The sequence below is a fragment of the Podarcis muralis genome, chromosome 16 (genome assembly GCF_964188315.1).
Source record: "Podarcis muralis chromosome 16, rPodMur119.hap1.1, whole genome shotgun sequence".
Lineage (NCBI taxonomy): Eukaryota > Metazoa > Chordata > Lepidosauria > Squamata > Lacertidae > Podarcis > Podarcis muralis.
In genome coordinates, this window is record NC_135670.1 from 8,350,169 (window position 1) to 8,369,215 (window position 19,047).

Below are 19,047 nucleotides of genomic sequence, written 5' to 3' on the forward strand. Positions count from 1 at the left end.
TTCTCCAGGACCGTTAAAGTGAGAGAAGAGTTCTGTGGGTGTGATTACAATGAAGCCCCACGCATGGGGATGGGGTCAGAAGCAGTTGTTCCAGGTCAAAGGGCAGACCTTTCAGCTAAGCGGAGCTCTGGCAGTTGGGAGAAGGCTGGTCCGTTTGACTGAGTGATGGGTTGTTATTTCTAAGGCGCTTTTCATTCAGATGAATCTCAATGTGGCTTACAAACAATAAACAACTATAACCACCTAACACCACAAAGACTGCATGAATCCTGTAAAATAATTAACAAACCATCAATGAAACGATCTATAAAAACCTACGAACGGCAACTAAAAATGAGCTAAAACTTCACCATTTCGGCCAAAGGCATATTATATGGTTAACAAATTAATCAAATTCCTGCTGAATTTCAGTTCCTTTTTCTTAAGAATGCAGGAAGAGCCCTTCTGGGTCAGGCCAGTGGCCCTTCTAGTCTAAGGTTACCAGATATTTTTTTTCCAATGAATCTGGGGACACTTTTCAACTTCAATGGATTTTGTATGGGGACTGATGTGTAAATCCGGGGACTGTCCCTGGGAAACGGGGACGTCTGGTAACCTTAATCTAGTCCAGCATCCCGTTCTCTCAGTGGCCAATCGGATGATCCAAAAGGAACCCCACAAGTAGGACCTGAACACAAGAGCAATGATCCATTCCTGGGGTTTCCAGTAACTGCTAGTTAAAAGCATTACTGACCGTCCTCATCCTCCCTGCATCATCCTCTGAGGCCCTTCTTCGTGTGCCTCCTCCGCAAGAGGTCAGGAGGGTGGCAACACTAGAACAGGGCCTTCTCTGCAGTGGCTCCCCGTCTGTGGAATGCTCTCCCCAGGGAAGTTCGCCCGGCGCCTTCATTATACACCTTTAGGCACCAGGCAAAAACGTTTCTTTTCAACCAGGCCTGACTTGATCTACATCCTATACCCTTTTTAAAAAATGCTGGCTGTTTTTAATTATTATTATTGGGTTGCTGGGTTTGTTTTGATTTTATGTATTTGATATTTTATGTGAACCGCCCTGAGACCTTCGGGTATAGGGCGGTATAGAAATTAAATACAGTGGTACCTCGGGTTAAGTACTTAATTCGTTCCAGAGGTCTGTTATTAACCTGAAACTGTTCTTAACCTGAAGCACCACTTTAGCTAATGGGGCCTCCTGCTGCTGCCGCGCCGCCGGAGCACGATTTCTGTTCTCATCCTGAGGCAAAGTTCTTAACCCGAGGTACTATTTCTGGGTTAGTGGAGACTGTAACCTGAAGCGTATGTAACCTGAAGCATATGTAACCTGAGGTACCACTGTACAGTGGAAGCTCAGGTTGCGAACGTGATCCATGCGGGAGGCACGTTCGCAACCCGCAGTGCTGGATCTGCGCACGCGTGGGTTGCGATTCGGCGCTTCTGTGCATGCGTGAGTGCTGAAACTCAGAAGTAACCTGTTTCGGTACTTCCGGCTTTGGCGTGTTGCACAACCCGAAAATGCACAACCTGAAGCATCTGTAACCTGAGGTACGACTGTAAATAATAATAATAAATACATTTGTGTAATCCTCTTTTAAAGCAACCCGTGTTGGCGGCCATCGCTGCACCCTGTGGGGAGGACCTTCCCTAGTTCAGCTATGCCAGGGGTCTGCAACCTTTAAGACAAAAACAGCCACTTGGACCCGTTTCCGAAGAAAAAAACAACTGGGAGCCGCAAAACCATTGCGACATTTAAAACAAATATATCTCCGGAGCTGCGATCTGACAGCGGGCAGGAAGTTGACGTCGGGACGGTGCGTGACTAACACACGCACTGCCCCCATGCGACGTCACAGCCAGTACAGCGCCCGCCACAGTGGGGAGTGTTGGGGTGCACAATGCGCCTCCTCCCCTCGCTAGTATCTGCCCCGGAGCCACAACAAAGGTGTAAAAGAGCCACATGCGGCTCCGGAGCCGCAGGTTGCTGACCCCTGAGCTATGCACTTGCGTGAAGAAGGGCTTTCTTATCATCTGCCCTCAACTTCTCTTTAACTTCCAGGAAGAAGAAGAAGAGAAGAGTTTGGATTTGATATCCCGCCTTTCACTCCCTTTAAGGAGTCTCAAAGCGGCTAACATTCTCCTTTCCCTTCCTTCCCCACAACAAACACTCTGTGAGGTGAGTGGGGCTGAGAGACTTCAAAGAAGTGTGACTGGCCCAAGGTCACCCAGCAGCTGCATGTGGAGGAGCGGAGACGCGAACCCGGTTCCCCAGATTACGAGACTACCACTCTTAACCACTACACCACACAGGAGGCAGCAACGGCAGCTGGAGACCAGCCCACTGACCTTCTTGGTTGACGAGAGGCGTGCTGAAGCACACCACGTCTCCCATGGCAAGCGGCTCGGAAAGGTTCGGCTCGATGGCGTGCTCCACTGGGACAGGGATATAATCCGCCATGCCGGGGTGCTTCTCGTCCCAAACACCCACCAGGGTCACCCCCCTGTTCACAGCCTGGGCGACGTAAGTGTAGTTCTTGTTGCTGGGTCGGATGAGCAGCAGGTCATCTCTGGGGGAACAAAGCAAAGAAATTGACCCCGTGAGGAGTGTGTCAAGCAGGGTAGGGTTCCCCAAACTTGGCCAACATGGTCAATGGTGCCTTCTGCTCTGTGGATCACCAAGAGATCGGCTAGGAATTTGATGGAGTCTGTGTGGGCTGGGACTCTGAATGAATACGCTAGAGTAGTACCTTAAAAATAAATAAATGAGTATGTTCTAAAGCAGGGTGGGGACAGATCAGGGCCTACTGGTGTACAGTGGTGCCTTGCAAGACGGAATTAATTCGTTCCGCGAGTTTCTTCGCCTTGCGATTTTTTTCGTCTTGCGAAGCACGGTTTCGGAAAAGTTTTGGAAAAGCTTCAAAAATCACCAAAGTCTTCAAAAACCTCAAAAAAGGCTACCACACCGCGTGCTATGAGTTGCTCCTCGAAGTCAAGTCGCAACTGTATTAACGGTTTTAAGAAAAAGGAAACAAACTTGCAAGACGTTTCCGTCTTGCAAAGCAAGCCCATAGGGAAAATTGTCTTGTGAAGCAACTCAAAAAACCAAAAACCCTTTCGTCTTGCGAGTTTTCCGTCTTGCGAGGCATTCGTCTTGCGAGGTACCACTGTATATCCAGGAGATCTGAAGTATTCTGACAAGGATTTATCATTCCCAGTAGGAACAGGTGGGCTCAGTGGCGCAAAGGACTTTATCACACCTCCGGCTAGTTCATAAGCTGCAGGTGTTCCTGGGTCGTCTAGCCACAAGTTGTTAAGTTGCAACACTAAAATTTACTTTATATAAGGCTGCCTACAGAATACAGTTCCCTGGGAAGAGGGAATGACTTTTAAACCACCGTGGGAACTGGAGCTCTGCGGGGCAAATAGGGGGAAACTCCTAACACATCTCGGCACCCTTAGCTACAGTCCCCAGGATTCTTTGGGGGAAAGCCGTGGGTATTTAAAGTTGCATCATTGCGCTTTAAATGTATGGTGTGAGCGGCAAGAATTTACTTCTACACCGCTTGTTCATTACCTGGGTGAGGGAAAGTGTTTGAAATAAAACACGGAACCAAGAGAAATAACAAGCCCAAGAGATCCAGTAAGAACGCGGTTTATTAAACGACTGCACAGTAGGACGGCTCAACTTAAAAGTGGTCGTATCCTGTACTTAAAAGTCGCCTCAATTGGGCCACATTCATGCCATACATTTAAAGCACTATGGTGCCACTTTAAACAGTCATGGCTTCTCCCAAAGGATTTTGAGACATCTGAAGGCAGCCCTGTTTAGGGAAGCTTTTAATGTTTGATGCATTACGGTATTTTAATATTTTGTTGGAAGCTGCCCAGAGTGGCTGGGGAAGCCCAGCCAGATGGGCGTGGTATAAATTACAAAATTATTAAATTATTGTTTGGGAACTGTAGGGCACTGATTCTGCTAGGAGACCCCTATTCCCCTCACAGAGCTACAGTTTGCAAAGTTCCCTGATAAGAGGGACCGACTGTTAAACCACTCTGGGAGGGGAATGTGTGTGTGTATGCAGGGTCTCCTAACATCTCTCAGCAACCTAAACAAACTACATCTCCCAGGATTCTTTGGGGGAAGTCATGACTGTTTCCTTTAAATGTACCGAGCAGATGAAGCCCTGGTCATATAGAGTGGATATGACTTAAGATGTGATCCCGACATTTATCCAGACCATTGTGATGACTGCGCCTGTGTACTTTGTTGCATGAACACACCCCGGACCACAGAAGTGGCCAATGTTCAAGTTCCCAAAAGGACTTTCCACAAGATGGAGAGTGGCAATTTCCCAAGCAAGCCATGCTCCCGATGCGGCACGCGGCCCTTTCCCAAGCGTGCCTTCCTGAGCCGCACCTGTTCAAGGCCAGGTGAAGCTGGGTGCTCTGGGCGTGGAACTTCTCCCCGGTACTGTCGTAGAACTCAACGGCGAGGGCGAGGGACATGCCCAGGGGAAACGCATGCAGGGGCACCCGGCTGGCTGTGTAGAGCTTGGGGGCGCTGCTCAAGCGGAGGTAGGACACTGGGGCCACCTGGGGGGGGGGGAAGGAAAGGATGTATCCATTTTTTCCTTTTCAATCACCACACCTGGAGACTTCAAATTGATTCATCTCAACTACGCTTGTAAGGCAAGCAAATGCCAGTTGTAGCCGAACCGATACACGTGGACATAAAAATATACATAAGAACTGCTCATAAAAACAGAGGTTCGACCGATACAATGAAAAAGCAGAATCTTAGATCTCAAGGGAGGCCAGACTGCCTTGTCTAAGCTGAGCAGCCTTCACTGCGAATTTAGCTACATTAAGCACTGCAGACCGATCCGAACCAGAGAAAAGATCTTCTCCATATCACTGAGGATTGAACTGGAGACAAACAGCACTCTTTACTATTCCATCTGTTGTCTTACCTACCAACATCGGGAGGTTGCAAGCTCCCTGTCCCTAATGTAAGCGGTCCTCTTTAAGCAAGCTGGCAGATGCTCCAGCGCTTTAGTGCAACATTCTGAACTTTTCACAAAACGTGTAACTTGTCTTGCCATCTGCTTCACTCCCTGGCAACTTTATACCATATTTTTTGCTCTATAAGACTCACTTTTTCCCTCCTAAAAAGTAAGGGGAAATGTGTGTGCATCTTATGGAGCGAATGCAGGCTGTGCAGCTATCCCAGAAGCCAGAACAGCAAGAGGGATTGCTGCTTTCACTGCGCAGCGATCCCTCTTGCTGTTCTGGCTTCTGAGATTCAGAATATTTTTTTTCTTGTTTTCCTCCTCCAAAAACTAGGTGCGTCTTGTGGTCTGGTGCGGCTTATAGAGTGAAAAATATGGTAGTATAAGAAGAGCCTGCTGGATTGGGCCAATGGCCCATCTATAGTCCAGCCCCGTTCTCACAAGGGGAAACCTTAAAGCAGAACCCGAACACACGAGCAACTCTCTCTTCCTGCAGTTTCCAACAACTGGCCTTCAGAAATTTTGCCTCCTAATGTGGAGGTAGAGCATAGTATAGCCATTGTGGCTGGCAGCCCTCAACTTAGCAACCGCCCTTATCCAGCACTGCATTCTCCCTTTCAGTCTTCCAGCCCCTGACCACGGCGTTCAGGGACCTCCTACCTTGGAGCATTCGCGGAATCCACAGCAGCCACTACCACCTCTTCCCAGAGCCTCCCTTACCCGCACTCCTGTGATGACAGTCTGGTTGACGCCGAAGAGCTCCAGGGCTGTCACCTCCAGCACCGCAGTGCCTGTGACAGCTCCTGCCTTGAGGAGGCCATGCCTGTTCTCCTCAATGACAGAGGAGTTGGGGAAGCACTGCAGGATCTGAGCGTTCACAAAGGCCGCCCCGTCCCTAAGAGAGAAAAGAAGAGTCACCATCCCTTCTGTCTGGGCTGGCAGGTGGAGGGGGGTTGGACCAGTTACGTTTTATAGCCCAAGGTGGGCGCACAGGCTAGAAGGCAACTGCCACAAAGGATGGAGGGGCTGCCAAATTTAGGGTGGACTATGCAATTTCGGCAGGCATCCCATTGGCTGCACTTTCCAGAAGCGACTGGGAGACATTTTGTTCTGACAAGCTTTGCCAACTGGATTGGCATGGGGTGTCTACTTTGTACTGCTTTTAAATCTATCTGCTGCTGTCCAGTTTTTCAGCTGTGCTTATTGTATTTTGCGCACCACCTTCAGATATACATGTGAAAGGCAATCAACCAATCAACCAACCAACCAACCAACCAACCATCAATCAAAATCACCTCACTCAATCCTAGCTGGAAGTTGGGATTATTTACCCAGCAGAGAGAGAGAGAGACAGTGTATGCCAGGATCACTGAGAGGGGTGGATAACATCATGCTGGGACTATATCTGGCCTGCAGGTGGAGGAGGGAGGTGTCCCGCACCCCCTGCCTTAAGTCAAGCAAAAAAATGATGGAGTACAGACTGACCGACCCCCCATACTGGAGACATTTTGAAAGCAGAAGACTTAGGGAAGCTTTTAATGTTTGATGCTTTACTGTATTTCAATATTTTGTTGGAAGCTGCCCAGAGTGGCTGGGGAAGCCCAGCCAGATGGGCGGGGTATAAATTATTATTTATTATTATTATTATTAGCTGCAAATTAGCATCTCTGTAGTGCTTCTACTTCTTCAAGTTAATAGTGGAGTCTTTGCCTTTGCTCCCCATCATCATCGCTACCTCCACCCACCTCCACTTCCCCCCTTTCCCTGCCCTACCTGTTTGTGAGTAACTTGAGCTGCGAGTTCATGGACATCAGAATTTGCTCTGCGGAGCACTCCGGGGAGAAGAGCTGCAGCTTATCAAAGACCTGTAAGGGACAGAGCAAGGATCCTGCAGGCAGAAGGAAGGGCTGGGACGCGCCCCGGCTTTTAACGTTAACGGCTGGCATGGCCAGACGCAGCAGAGGACTGGCAGCAGTGAAAGAGGACGAGGCTGCCTGAAGGGGGCGCTTACTAGTATCTGCACTTCATCCGAGAGCTCGGAGAGGTGTCCTTCAAACTGCCCAGCATCCGGGTCCGAAGCCTGCACCGTGACTTGGATGCTCGTCCGCCCAGCTGCCTTCGTGTGCAGGACCATGGCAAAGTTACTTTCCGGAATAAGCTGCAGGGAAACCTGGGAGAGAAGGGAAGGAGCTGCAGGCTTCCTGGAGAGAAGGGATGGGTGGATCCAGCAGTGCCCAGTGTCTATTGAGAATGGTGGGGTGGAAGGCAAGGAGCTGACCAGTAGGTGGCGCTGGAGGCAATGAGAGGCAACACCAACTCATTCTAGTTTTGTCCTCCGCCCTCCTCTCTGTTGAATTCTACAAGGGCAACAGTGAGACTAAGGAGGAGGAGGAGGAAGCTGCCAGGGAGAGCACCCGCCCCTGTATTCGCTGTATGTATGAAATCAAGTGGGGACTGGCTGAGGTTCAGTAGGACCAATGTTGGATGCAACCCACAGTGGCTGAGAGTTGACGTGTGCCCCGAGGGACAGATCCATACCTCTGAATGTCTAGGAAGGAGGTCCAGGACATCCCGCTTGCTCATGGCCCAGTGGAACGTCAGCGCTGGGTCGGCATTCCCAAAGGAGAATGGAGTCAAAGTGCTGGTCAGGCCAATAACATAAACAGGCATCTACAAAGGAAAGCGTCACTTGTTACTTTTGGTCCTCTCAGAGCAAGGGATGTGTCCTACCACGGAGACCAACACATGTATGCTGCCTCAAGGATGCCTGGTCCCTTATATCCCTGCCCAATCACAGAGCTCTTTGGGCAAAGTCACTGTTATGGTCCCCACATGGCTCAGATGCACAAGCTCATATCCACCAGCAGCCTTGCATCCAGTATTGTGGAACCCGATTCTCTGGAATTCCCTCTCAGCTGAGAGGCAGCTCAGACAGGCCTCCTCCTCTGTTGAGCTTCCAGCACCTACCAAAATCTTTTTTTTCTTTTTAACAACCAGCAAGCATTTTAATGAAACTTCTTTTTTTTTTTTAAAGTTATTGTGTTGTTGTTTTACCTGTACGACACCTAAAGACGGTTGCAATTAAGTGGCAGGTAGTTGAAATAAATGAAATAAACATTAGGAGGACTGTTCTAACACACAAGAGACGTATGACGTGGAACAGGATGACTCTGGAAGTGGTGAGCTCTCGTTCCAGGAGATCAGCCTTTCCGCTCCCCCTTGTTTAACTTAATTCCAGCAAGCTTTTTAACTGGATTCTGATTTTACAGTTTAAACTCTTTTTTAAAAATGTATTGGGTCCCCTGTACACCGCTTAGAGACAACTACAATTTGCAATATGCAAATTGTTGAAGTGAAACAAAACAAATTGGGGCAGGATCCTTAACATGGGCTCAGTTCAGGAGGGAGAAGTCAGCCCCGCCTGTCTCTCGGTTGCATGCAATGCGAGTCCTACGCCGGGGAGGGCCACTGACATTAAGAGACGTGACTCTGAGTAGAACCTAGTTGGCTACAACCTTATATATCCACAGAGATGTCCATTGATGATTATAGGGCAGACCTACCTTGGTCCCTGTAATGAGCCTGGTGGCAGGAGCGTGGATTCTTATCGCTCGCAGCTGAACAACTTCCAGGTCGACTTGGTCCTGTGGGGGAAAGGCAGAAGAGAGACCAGAAGAAAAGGCACAGTTTGCACAAGATTACCCAGCGGGGGGGCGGGGGGGGGGCGGGCTCCTCTACAGCAGGCTGCCAAGTGGACTGGCAGCTGCTGGGGGGGGGGCATGTGCGCCCCACACTTGGGACCTGTGAAGTTCCAGGAGCAACAAACAAAAAACGTTATGGAGCGTCTGGTCAAATGAGATGCTCCTTCTGGGGACCTTGTGGCAGCGGTGGGCAGAGCCAGAAGCAACACTGAATGGAGCAACCAATAGGAAGGGGGGTGTATGTGTGTGTGTAAAAACTAGCCTACTGTACAAAAAGATGTACAGTGGTACCTTGGGTTACAAACACTTTGGGTTACAAGCACAGTGGTGCCCCGCAAGACGAATGCCTCGCAAGACGAAAAACTTGCTAGACGAAAGGGTTTTCCGTTTTTTGAGTCGTTCCGCAAGACGAATTTCCCTATGGGCTTGCTTCGCAAGACGAAACATCTTGCGAGTTCTTGCGAGTTTGTTTCCTTTTTCTTAAAGCTGCTAAGCCGCTAAGCCGTTAATAGCCGCTAAGCCGCTAATAGCCGTGCTTCGCAACACGAAAATACCGCAAGACGAAGAGACTCGCGGAACGGATTAATTTCGTCTTGCGAGGCACCACTGCACTTTGGGTTACAAACTCCACTAACCCGGAAGTAGTACCTCGGGTTGAGAACTTTACCCCGGGATGAGAACGGAAATCGTGTGCTGCCTCAGGTTAAGAACGATTTCGGGTTAAGAACAGACCTCCGGAACGAATTAAGTTTGTAACGTGAGGTACCACTGTAATTTGTGTTCGTTGTTCTTCCCGCTTTTGCTTCTGGGCGCTCCTCCTTCTGAAATACAGTCCCCGGGAAGTTACCAATAAAGAAAAGGTTTCACATCCCTTTCTTTTTGTGTGGGAGAGATGTTTTAATGAAGTAAATGGGGGAAAAAAGAGAACTGCCTTTTGGATTTTTTAATGCTGGTTTTATGCACACGTTTTGCTTCTTTGCTTAAAATATTGTAAGTCGCTTGAGTTGCTAAGGCAAAAGAAGCAGCTATTTTTTTAAATTTTTTATAAATATTTATTAAGGTTTTTACAATATTACAAAATGAAAAGAAAAAAGAAAAAATACAAAATAAAAATAGTTAAAAACAATTCAATCTTTTCGTCACTTATCTTTCTTTTACTTGTTTCCCGGACCTCCTCATACCTCCCTTTTTTGTATTTCAGTTCAATTTATTCGTTCAGCAATTCCTTTCCCTCCTTATTTAATCCTGATCTTTAATCTTAAATTATTATAACATTAAATTTTTACCTATTTAAAAAACCATTTTTTGATATTCTTTTATACCATTACAGCTAGAAACCACTTAATTTCAAGCCAACACCATTCTAACATTCATTAATTTTACAATATTTCTGTAAATAGTCTTTAAATTTCTTTCAGTCTTCTTCCACCGGAAGCAGCTAATACATTTAATAAATAATAATAATGATAATAATTCAAGCACCAAGCTGCTGTTTCTCATACACACACCTCAGCACAGCAATAACCTCAGACCCCACACCATTCGGCAAATGAACAGCTCACTCAGGAGACCACCCACAGTCATGAAATGTTCACATTTCCTTAAGGCACTGACTGCTCATTCCCAACAATCAAGGCAGCCAGACTCAGGCCAGCGTCATGCTCTAGTGTGGTCAAGGAACAGGGCACAGGGTAGGACCCAGTGCTGGATTTATGTATAAGCTAAACAAGCTATAGCTTAGGGCCCCACTATATCCAACACAAAAAACAGCGACAATTTGTTGTTGACAAAGGACACCTGGGCATATAAAGGGCCCCATTACCTTCAGTAGCTTAGGGCCTCACCTAAATCTGGCACTGGTGGGACCTATGGAGACTGGAGGAGGTGCTAGCCCTCATGGTTTCAAGGGGAGGGGAAAGAACTTAAATGGAAGACAAACTAGAAGACACCCAAATGCCCTGGTTAACACAACACCAACTACATGCCCTCTTAAACAACCCAACAGTAAAATCAGCAGCAACTAGGCCCCTGACAACCTTCGAAAACCTCCTCCTAACAACAAAGGGAAACGGTAAAAGGACGGTATCCGCAATATACAAAATACTGCTCCAAAATCCCGCAAATCCGCTAGACGCAATCAAAAAACAATGGGAGAATGACATAGGCTATGAGATTAACCCCACTCAATGGACCAGAATGTGGTCTAAACACCCCTTTAAATCCATATCAACGAAAAGAAAAGAACTCACACTGAAACTCACCTACAGGTGGTACCTAACACCAAGGAAACTAGCGCTAATACACCCAGGAACCTCACCAAAATGCTGGAGAGGGTGCACCTCCACAGGCACATACCTCCACATGTGGTGGGAGTGTCCCAAAATCCAACTATTCTGGACAACAGCCGTACAAGAAATATGTACAATAACTAAGCAAGTAATAGACATCACCCCAGAATCGGCCCTACTAAACATCTTCCAAGACAACAATGCCCATTTACACCACAAAGAACTCATAACCCACCCGCTTTCAGCAGCCAGAAATACCATAACCAGACACTGGAGAGACCTGTCATGAGTAACCATGGACCAATGGTACCAAATAGTATGGGAAACAGCCCTACTAGAAAAATTAACTAATAAATTGAAACTGACACGGGGACAAACAGAAGAAGACACCTTCACCCCGGTATGGCTCCCCTTTATCACATACACAGCCCAACAGGACAATGACAATAATCCACCAACAGCATACAAATCAATATGGCTAACCTGATCCAAAACACCCACCCACCTCACTCACACACGAAAACAAAGATCACCACAGCCAACCACAAGCAAACAATCACACCCTAGGCCAACCCCAACCTCTCTCACCACCAAAGGAACACAAGTGAACAACACAAGCAACGCTGACACCAAACTCTACATACATTAAACATAATAGAAACACCGCCACCCGACCCCACCCCCATCCATCTTCCCTCTCTCCACCCCCCTTTTCTTCTCTCTTTCTTTTTTCTTCTCCCCCTAATGCCTCAACAAATGAAATGGATTTGTAAAAATGTTACATGAAAAAAAAAAAAAAAGATACGAGGCACTACACTTCTGTAAAACAAGAAAATCCTTAATAAAATATTATTAAAAAATAATAATGGTGAAAGCAGCCGAAGGTTTCAGATTACAGAGCAGCAAGTGAGCATTTGACTTTGACAAGGAGGAGGGAAGTACCTGTGAAAAGACAATGACTTTTCCTGTGTCTTCGTTGACAGCCCGAATGGTCCCAAGGATTGTGGCTGTGCCCACAGCCTTGGCCAGGACCTGCCCCACTCCGTTAACTGTGGCCACAGACTGGTTGCTGATGGAGAAGTGAATGAGGGACTGGGGCTGTGGGCCGCCCTCTGACATCACCTGCAGCAGATCGGAAGAAGAAGGCAGAGGCATCCTGGATCCTGACATCACCCTGCCACCACCTGGGAACAACGCCTCCCTCCCCCTCCAGTCTATCACAGAGAGCATCCTGGCCTACATCAGGAGTGGGGAAACCTGTGGTGGGATTGTAAGGCAATTAAAAAAATTTGGGAAATGATATACAACGAATTGAAGAAAATGTTCCATTTAACATTTGTTTAAAAACCTGAAGCATTTTTGTTAGGGATTGTAGGGAATGATCTGCCAAAAATGCTGAGAAACATCTTCATGTATGCGACAACAGCCGCGAGAGTTTTAATAGCACAAGGATGGAAGACTGAAGAAACCCCAACTAAAGAATCACGGCAAGAAAAATTGATGGGCTAGGCAGAACTGGCAAAACTGACATACAAACTACGGGACAAGGATAACTGTGACTTTAAAGATGAACGGGAACCCTTTACAAAGTATTTGAAGACACAACAAAGCGAACTGGACTCCTTGGCTTGTTTTGAATAAACATTTACAAACTTTTTTTTATAACAATCAGCTAAATGGTTCGAGGATCTATACAACTCTGTAACATGCAGAAAACAGCATTCTTAGAGAAACCAAAGACTGGAACTGAGGGAAGTCGGGGGGGGGGGGGTTGTGTGGGAGGGTGCGGGGAGGGAGGAAAAATGGGGGGAGGGAATAAGGATGATATGTTTCTGGATAATATGTTTTGTTTTACTTTTGAATAAAAAAGTTGTTTTTTTAAAAAAAAAAAGGTGTGGGGAAACCTCAGATTTGAGGGGTCTGCTTTACTTAGGATCCCACAACTTACCAATCAAAGCCAGGCGTAAAAGACAATTAGACCACACACCCCACACCATATGTTTAAGAAACATGGCTTCCCCAAAAGTGTCCTGGAAATGGTAGTTTAGCCCTCCTAGTCATACAATTTCCAGCACCCTAAAGAAGCTACTGCCCCAAACTTTCTTTGTGGGAGGTAATGTGCTCTTAATGTATGTCGTGTACCAGAATCCCTACTGTTTGCTGCAGTTATGGCAGGAGGCTAGGAAGGGGTGATAAAAGTGGTCAATTTTTAAACAGAGAAACTGATTAATCATGCAAAATCAATTCTAGGCTAATGAATTTATAACTGAATTAACTGACAGAACAAGCTGGCCTGCCCTCCCTGTGACGTTATCTAAATCTGTGATGAAAGGGCAGAAAAAACTCTGCTTTACAAGCAGAAAGAAGGTGTGAAAGTTCTAGGTAAGGCAGGGACAGGGAGTATGTGGCCCTCCATAAATGATGCTGGACTCCAGCCCCCAATGGCTGGGGCTGTTAGGAGTTGGAGTCCAACAGCATTTGGAGGGTCACTGTTCTCCCCATCCCTGTTTGTGGGTAGCAGGGCTGTATAGGAGACATTTCAGGACCTGGGAGAGCTCCCAAGGAAGGGAGGTGGCACTGGATCAAGGTCATTACCTAGTAGCAAGGATTAGGGGAAAGAAGGAGGCTCTCCAGGACCTTGGATAGCTCCCCAAGGTAAAACCTTTGGTACTGGGAAAAAGACAGGTCTGAAAATGTAGTCTAGTCTACACTATACATTTATAGTTGTACCATAGTACTTTAAGCAGCCATGGCTTAATCAAAAAAATCCTGGGAACTGTCATTTGTTAAGGGTGCTGAAAGTTGTTAGGAGATTCCCCTTTTCCCCTCCCAGAACTACGATTTCCAGAATGACTTACCAAACAATCCCTTTACTCGGGGAACTCTGGGGATTGCAGCTCTGTGAGGGAGAACAGGGGGTCTCCTAACAACTCTCAGCACTCTTAACGAACCACAGTATCCAAAATGCTGTTTGGAGCTGTTTTAAGGAGTATAATACTTCTTTAAATGTATAGTACAGACGGGGCCTGGATCTGCTCTCCTCCAGTGGAAACATGGACTGCATCGACTGGGCATGCTTAGCCTGGAGAAGAGGAGGTTAAGGGGTGATAGGATAGCCATGTTCAAATATATAAAAGGATGTCACATAGAGGAGGGAGAAAGGTTGTTTTCTGCTGCTCCAGAGAAGCGGACACGGAGCAATGGATCCAAACTACAAGAAAGAAGATTCCACCTAAACATTAGGAAGAACTTCCTGACAGTAAGAGCTGTTCGACAGTGGAATTTGCTGCCAAGGAGTGTGGTGGAGTCTCCGTCTTTGGAGGTCTTTAAGCAGAGGCTTGACAACCATATGTCAGGAGTGCTCTGATGGTGTTTCCTGATGGTGACTCATCTCAGGGTAACCTATGCCATGGAAAGAGTGAAGGAAGGAAGGAAGGAAGGAAGGAAGGAAGGAAGGAAGGAAGGAAGATGGGCATAGCCAATAGGATGGTTTCATCCAACTGATACTCTGAACTTACCTGCATCATGTTGTGTGGAATGAGGGTTATTTTCTCTGGGATGAGCTTGAATGGTGGGAAGACCTGGCAAAACACAACAGCAGTCAAATTTGGCCATGTGGTAATTGAGGCTGTCTTTAAACACACACACACACACACACACACACACACTGTACCAGCCTTCCCCAGTCTGGCGCTGCTGAACTTTAATTGCCATCAGCCTCAGCCAGCACGGCCAGTGGTCAGGGATACTGGGAGTTGTGGTCCAGAACAACTATAATGGACCAGGTTGGGAGAAGGTCATGCTATAGAGTCCATTATCTTTTCATTCAAATCTGCAGCCAGGGCCAAAGGAACATTTCACAGAACTTGCGCATGAAGTTCTTAACACCTCTGGTTCTAAAACCACAGGAGACGTTTTTTGCAAACCTTTTTTCCCCGTGTGCCTAGGTTTTTTGACAGCCCAGTGGCTGCAATTCCTTACCTCCACTTTCCGAGGGGCCGAGGTGAATTTGATTCCCATTTTGTCCCAGGCCACGGCCACTAAACTTGTCTGCCCCACAGCCATGGCTCGGAGGACGTAGACTTCGGAATAGTCACCCACTTCCTCCATTAGCCTGCAAGGAGAGGTTTGGTATGGTTGCATTTTGTCCATTTTCAGGCTGGTTTCTGGCACCCATCTTCACATCTTCTACTGTCCTGGGCATAACACTAGACAAATGACGGAGCTCACAAAGAAGAAAGATCAGCTGCACGACGGCAAGACTTTCCCTGCCTGGGATCAGCTCTGCCATTTTCAGTCTGGCTGCCATGGGAAGAGCTTGTCAAACGTGCAACAGCCATCCCAGAGACACCAGCGGCCGAACCTGGGACCTTCTGCACTGCATCTGAGCTATGCTCCTTCTCTTAAAGAATAATGCAAGACTCCAGACCTCATGGCTTTGAATAATGACCTGATTTTAAAAGGAGCATTGGATTCTATCTTAGACCCCTGTTCCGTCTAGTGCAGTATTTTCTACACTGGCCAGCAGCAGTTCTCAGGAGTTTGGGATGGAAGACATGCCTAGCCTGACTTCCTAAAAATCAAGTAAGATCCCTCACAGTTCTGAATAAAGAACTGGATTAAAAAGGAACATTGGAATATGCCGCATATGGAATCAGTTTGTCTCACTTACTACAGTGGCACCTCTGGTTAAGAACTTAATTCGTTGTAACCTGAAACTGTTCTTAACCTGAAGCACCACTTTAGCTAATGGGGCCTCCCGCTGCTGCTGCACCGCCAGAGCACGATTTCTGTTCTCATCCTGAAGCAAAGTTCTTAACCCGAGGTACTATTTCTGGGCTAGCGGAGTCTGAAACCTGAAGTGTCTGTAACCTGAAGCATCTGTAACCCGAGGTACCACTGTATTGCCTACAATGATTGGCAGGGGCTCTCTAAGGTTTCAGGCAGGGGACGTTCCCAGCCCGGCCGGGAGATGCCATTGGGGATTTAACTTTTTAAAAAGGCAGATTGAGCTACGGCCCTTGCAGTTTCGACCACAAGTTTTGACACTGTGGACTTGGTCAGTTTTGTGGGTTTCAACAGTTTGGGTGGAGTGTGAGAGCAGGGAAGGAGAACGCCTTGCGATCCCAAAGATGACCTCTTGAAGAAGCGGAAGTCAAAGCATAGGAGCCGCGGGGCACTTACGTCAGTGTGACAATTGGGGAGGCTGCCCTCAGCTGGAGCTGCATGTAGACAAAGTATTTACTCCGGAAAGGGTACCGGTGATGTCCCAGGACGCGCACGGAGACCAGCACGGATTTTCCAACCTCAATCTGGGGAAGAAGGCAGAGGGTTCCAGGGTGTCCTCAACTTGGATGGCTTCGAGAGAGGATTAGATAAATTCACGGAGGAGAAGGCTGTCGAGGGTTACTAGCCATGATGGCGATGCTCTGCCTCCAATGGTTGGAGGCAGCGATGCTTCTGAATACCAGCTGCTGGAAACTGCAGGAGAGGGCTCTTGCGCTTGGATTCTTGCGCTTGGCAGAGGGCCTTCTCGGTAGTGGCACCCGCCCTGTGGAACGCGCTCCCACCAGATGTCAAAGAGAACAACAACTACCAGACGTTTAGAAGACATCTGAAGCCAGCCCTCTTTAAAAAAAGGTAAAGGTACCCCTGCCCGTACGGGCCAGTCTTGACAGACTCTGGGGTTGTGCGCCCATCTCACTTAAGAGGCCGGGGGCCAGCGCTGTCCGGAGACACTTCCGGGTCACGTGGCCAGCGTGACAAGCTGCATCTGGCGAGCCAGCACAGCACACGGAAACGCCGTTTACCTTCCTGCCAGTAAGCGGTCCCTATTTATCTACTTGCACCCGGGGGTGCTTTCGAACTGCTAGGTTGGCAGGCGCTGGGACCGAACAACGGGAGCACACCCCGCCGCGGGGATTCGAACCGCCGACCTTTTGATCGGCAAGCCCTAGGTGCTGAGGCTTTTACCCACAGCGCCACCCGCGTCCCTCTTTAGGGAAGCTTTTAATGTTTAACATACTGTATTTTAATACTTTGTTGGAAGCAGCCCAGATTGGCTGGGGAAACTCAGCCAGATGGGCGGGATAGAAATATTATTATTATTATTATTATTATTATTATTATTATTATTATTATTATTATTATTATTCTGCCTGGGGGCTTCCCAGAGGAATCTGGTTGGTCGTTGTGAGCCCAAGACAGTCTGATTCAGCAGGGCCCTTCTTACCTTCTTCATACAGCAGGCATATCGGAAGCTGCCTTACTTCACATCAGACCCATTGGTCCACCTAGCTCAGTAGACTGACTGGCAGTAGCTCTCTAGGGGTTTCAGGCAGAGCTGCCACCTGGCCCTACCTGGAGCTGCCACTGGGGATGGGACCAGGGGCCTTCTGCGTGCAAAGCCGATGCTCAACCACTGAGCCGTGTTTCTTCTCACACATACCCCAGTGCCCCCTCCAGATTTTGTTGGGACTCCAGCCCCCTCTGGCGGAAAAGCAAGAGGACTGAGATGCGGAGTCAGACAAAGTAACATTCAGTGCGTGTGGCACAGGGACCACGCTCCCCAAGGCTACAAGGTTTCTACCCGTCCCACTGCCAGGTGATGAGCAGATGACAGCAAAGGTGGCTAGGTTCATAGCTGGGGCAATCAGAATAAGGGCCACTAACTGACTGCTGATTCAGGACTTTAAATTGTGCTCTTATATCAAATTTCCTTTTCTGCGTATACTGTGATGTTTTACTGTTGCTATGGCCACTGGCTAATGCGAATAAAGTTTTATCTTATCTATCTGCCAGGTGATGTATGTGTTCCCTTTGTAGCGGCCCTGTGCAAAGGGAAACCCACTCCCACAAATCTCTGCAAATCCAGGCTACATAGCCAGCGGCCGCTCATGCCCTCTGACACCCCTCCGGCCAGCTTACCAATACTCATCATACCTTATCAACAAGGTCCACTTCCAACTCGTACATATTGGAGATGCGAAGGTAGGCTGTAGCAGGTCCCAGGAAGGCCAGGCACAGGTCGTAGATCTCCAAGGTCAAAGAGCCAGGAAGGACAGGAACCACCTGCAAGGAAAGTGACAGGAGCAGTCGCTCGCAGGGTAAAGGAGACATCACTTATCAGGCTGTATGAGACGGCAGGGCCCCGATCCTTTGGCTTTTGAAATAAATCTGGTTACCACAGGAACTCTGTAAAGTAAGAAATTGTGCCAGAGCTGATTTTTTTTTCTTTTTGTCTCCTCCCTCCGAGTCCCTTTTCCTTTTGTGTCGTGTCTCTTAGATCAGAAGCCTGAGGCTGTCTTACCACTGATGCTTGCAAGTCCCCCTGAGAGCTATTTTTCGGCTGGCGAGTAAGGTTATTACTTTGCTTTACAAAATATATAGACTGCTTAAACCCCCCCCCCCCAAAAAAAAAAGGAAAGGAAAGGAAGGAAGGAAGGAAGGAAGGAAGCTGTCTAAGTAGATTACACAAAACAGTGTAAAATATTTATTGTTCAAAAGCAACAACTGATATGATGGGTAAGATGTAAATACAAGTATACACAATGAAAGCATATGCCCGGGTAGGCTTGCCTAATAATATTTACTATTTTTGGTTTGTTTATTAAATCTGTATACCGCCCTTCCTCCATAGATGTCAGGGCAGTTCACAACATAATAATAATAATAATAATAATAATAATAATAATAATAATAATAATAATAATAATTAACAATAGCAATAATATGGAAGATGAACCTATGTATTATCAAATTAAGAGAAGGGGAAGAATAGGTGGCAGACCCTGAAGCCCTAGCTTTCTCTCTTCATAAAGGCTCACAGAGCTACACACTTTGACACTCACCTGAATGGCGCTCTCTGTTTCCAGGTAAGTGATGTTCACCATCTCCTGCGCGCTGCTGTTGACAAGGAAGTAACCGGACCCTTCCACCAGTGCAAACACTTCCTAGGCAAAGCAGAAGGGGGGGGGGATATCCACACCAGGACCCCAAGTCCGCTCTTTCAATGTTGCCACACAGAGCACTGGCTTACCTGGGGCTGCTCTGTTTTAC

The 19,047-nt window shown here is 47.5% G+C and overlaps 1 protein-coding gene across 5 annotated transcripts in view; it reads right to left on the minus strand.

Annotated features, from left to right (window-relative positions):
• NUP210L (nucleoporin 210 like) overlaps positions 1-19,047 on the minus strand; it is a 54,253-nt gene that overhangs the window by 9,690 nt on the left and 25,516 nt on the right. For 4 of the 5 annotated variants that reach the window (XR_003704164.2, XM_028710399.2, XM_028710400.2 and 1 more), the window contains exons 20-32: positions 18,840-18,941; positions 17,932-18,060; positions 16,174-16,301; positions 14,971-15,103; positions 14,508-14,570; positions 11,932-12,111; positions 8,564-8,644; positions 7,539-7,670; positions 7,012-7,170; positions 6,774-6,865; positions 5,721-5,895; positions 4,409-4,584; positions 2,338-2,558 (exon numbers count right to left, since the gene is read on the minus strand). Coding sequence is in view for 4 of the 5 variants with exons in the window: in XM_028710399.2 (XP_028566232.2) it covers positions 2,338-2,558; positions 4,409-4,584; positions 5,721-5,895; positions 6,774-6,865; positions 7,012-7,170; positions 7,539-7,670; positions 8,564-8,644; positions 11,932-12,111; positions 14,508-14,570; positions 14,971-15,103; positions 16,174-16,301; positions 17,932-18,060; positions 18,840-18,941 (1,771 nt within the window). In the remaining variant the exon portion in view is untranslated. The remainder of the gene's footprint in view (positions 1-2,337; positions 2,559-4,408; positions 4,585-5,720; positions 5,896-6,773; positions 6,866-7,011; positions 7,171-7,538; positions 7,671-8,563; positions 8,645-11,931; positions 12,112-14,507; positions 14,571-14,970; positions 15,104-16,173; positions 16,302-17,931; positions 18,061-18,839; positions 18,942-19,047) is intronic. The other variant, XM_028710401.2, reaches the window with a different exon arrangement.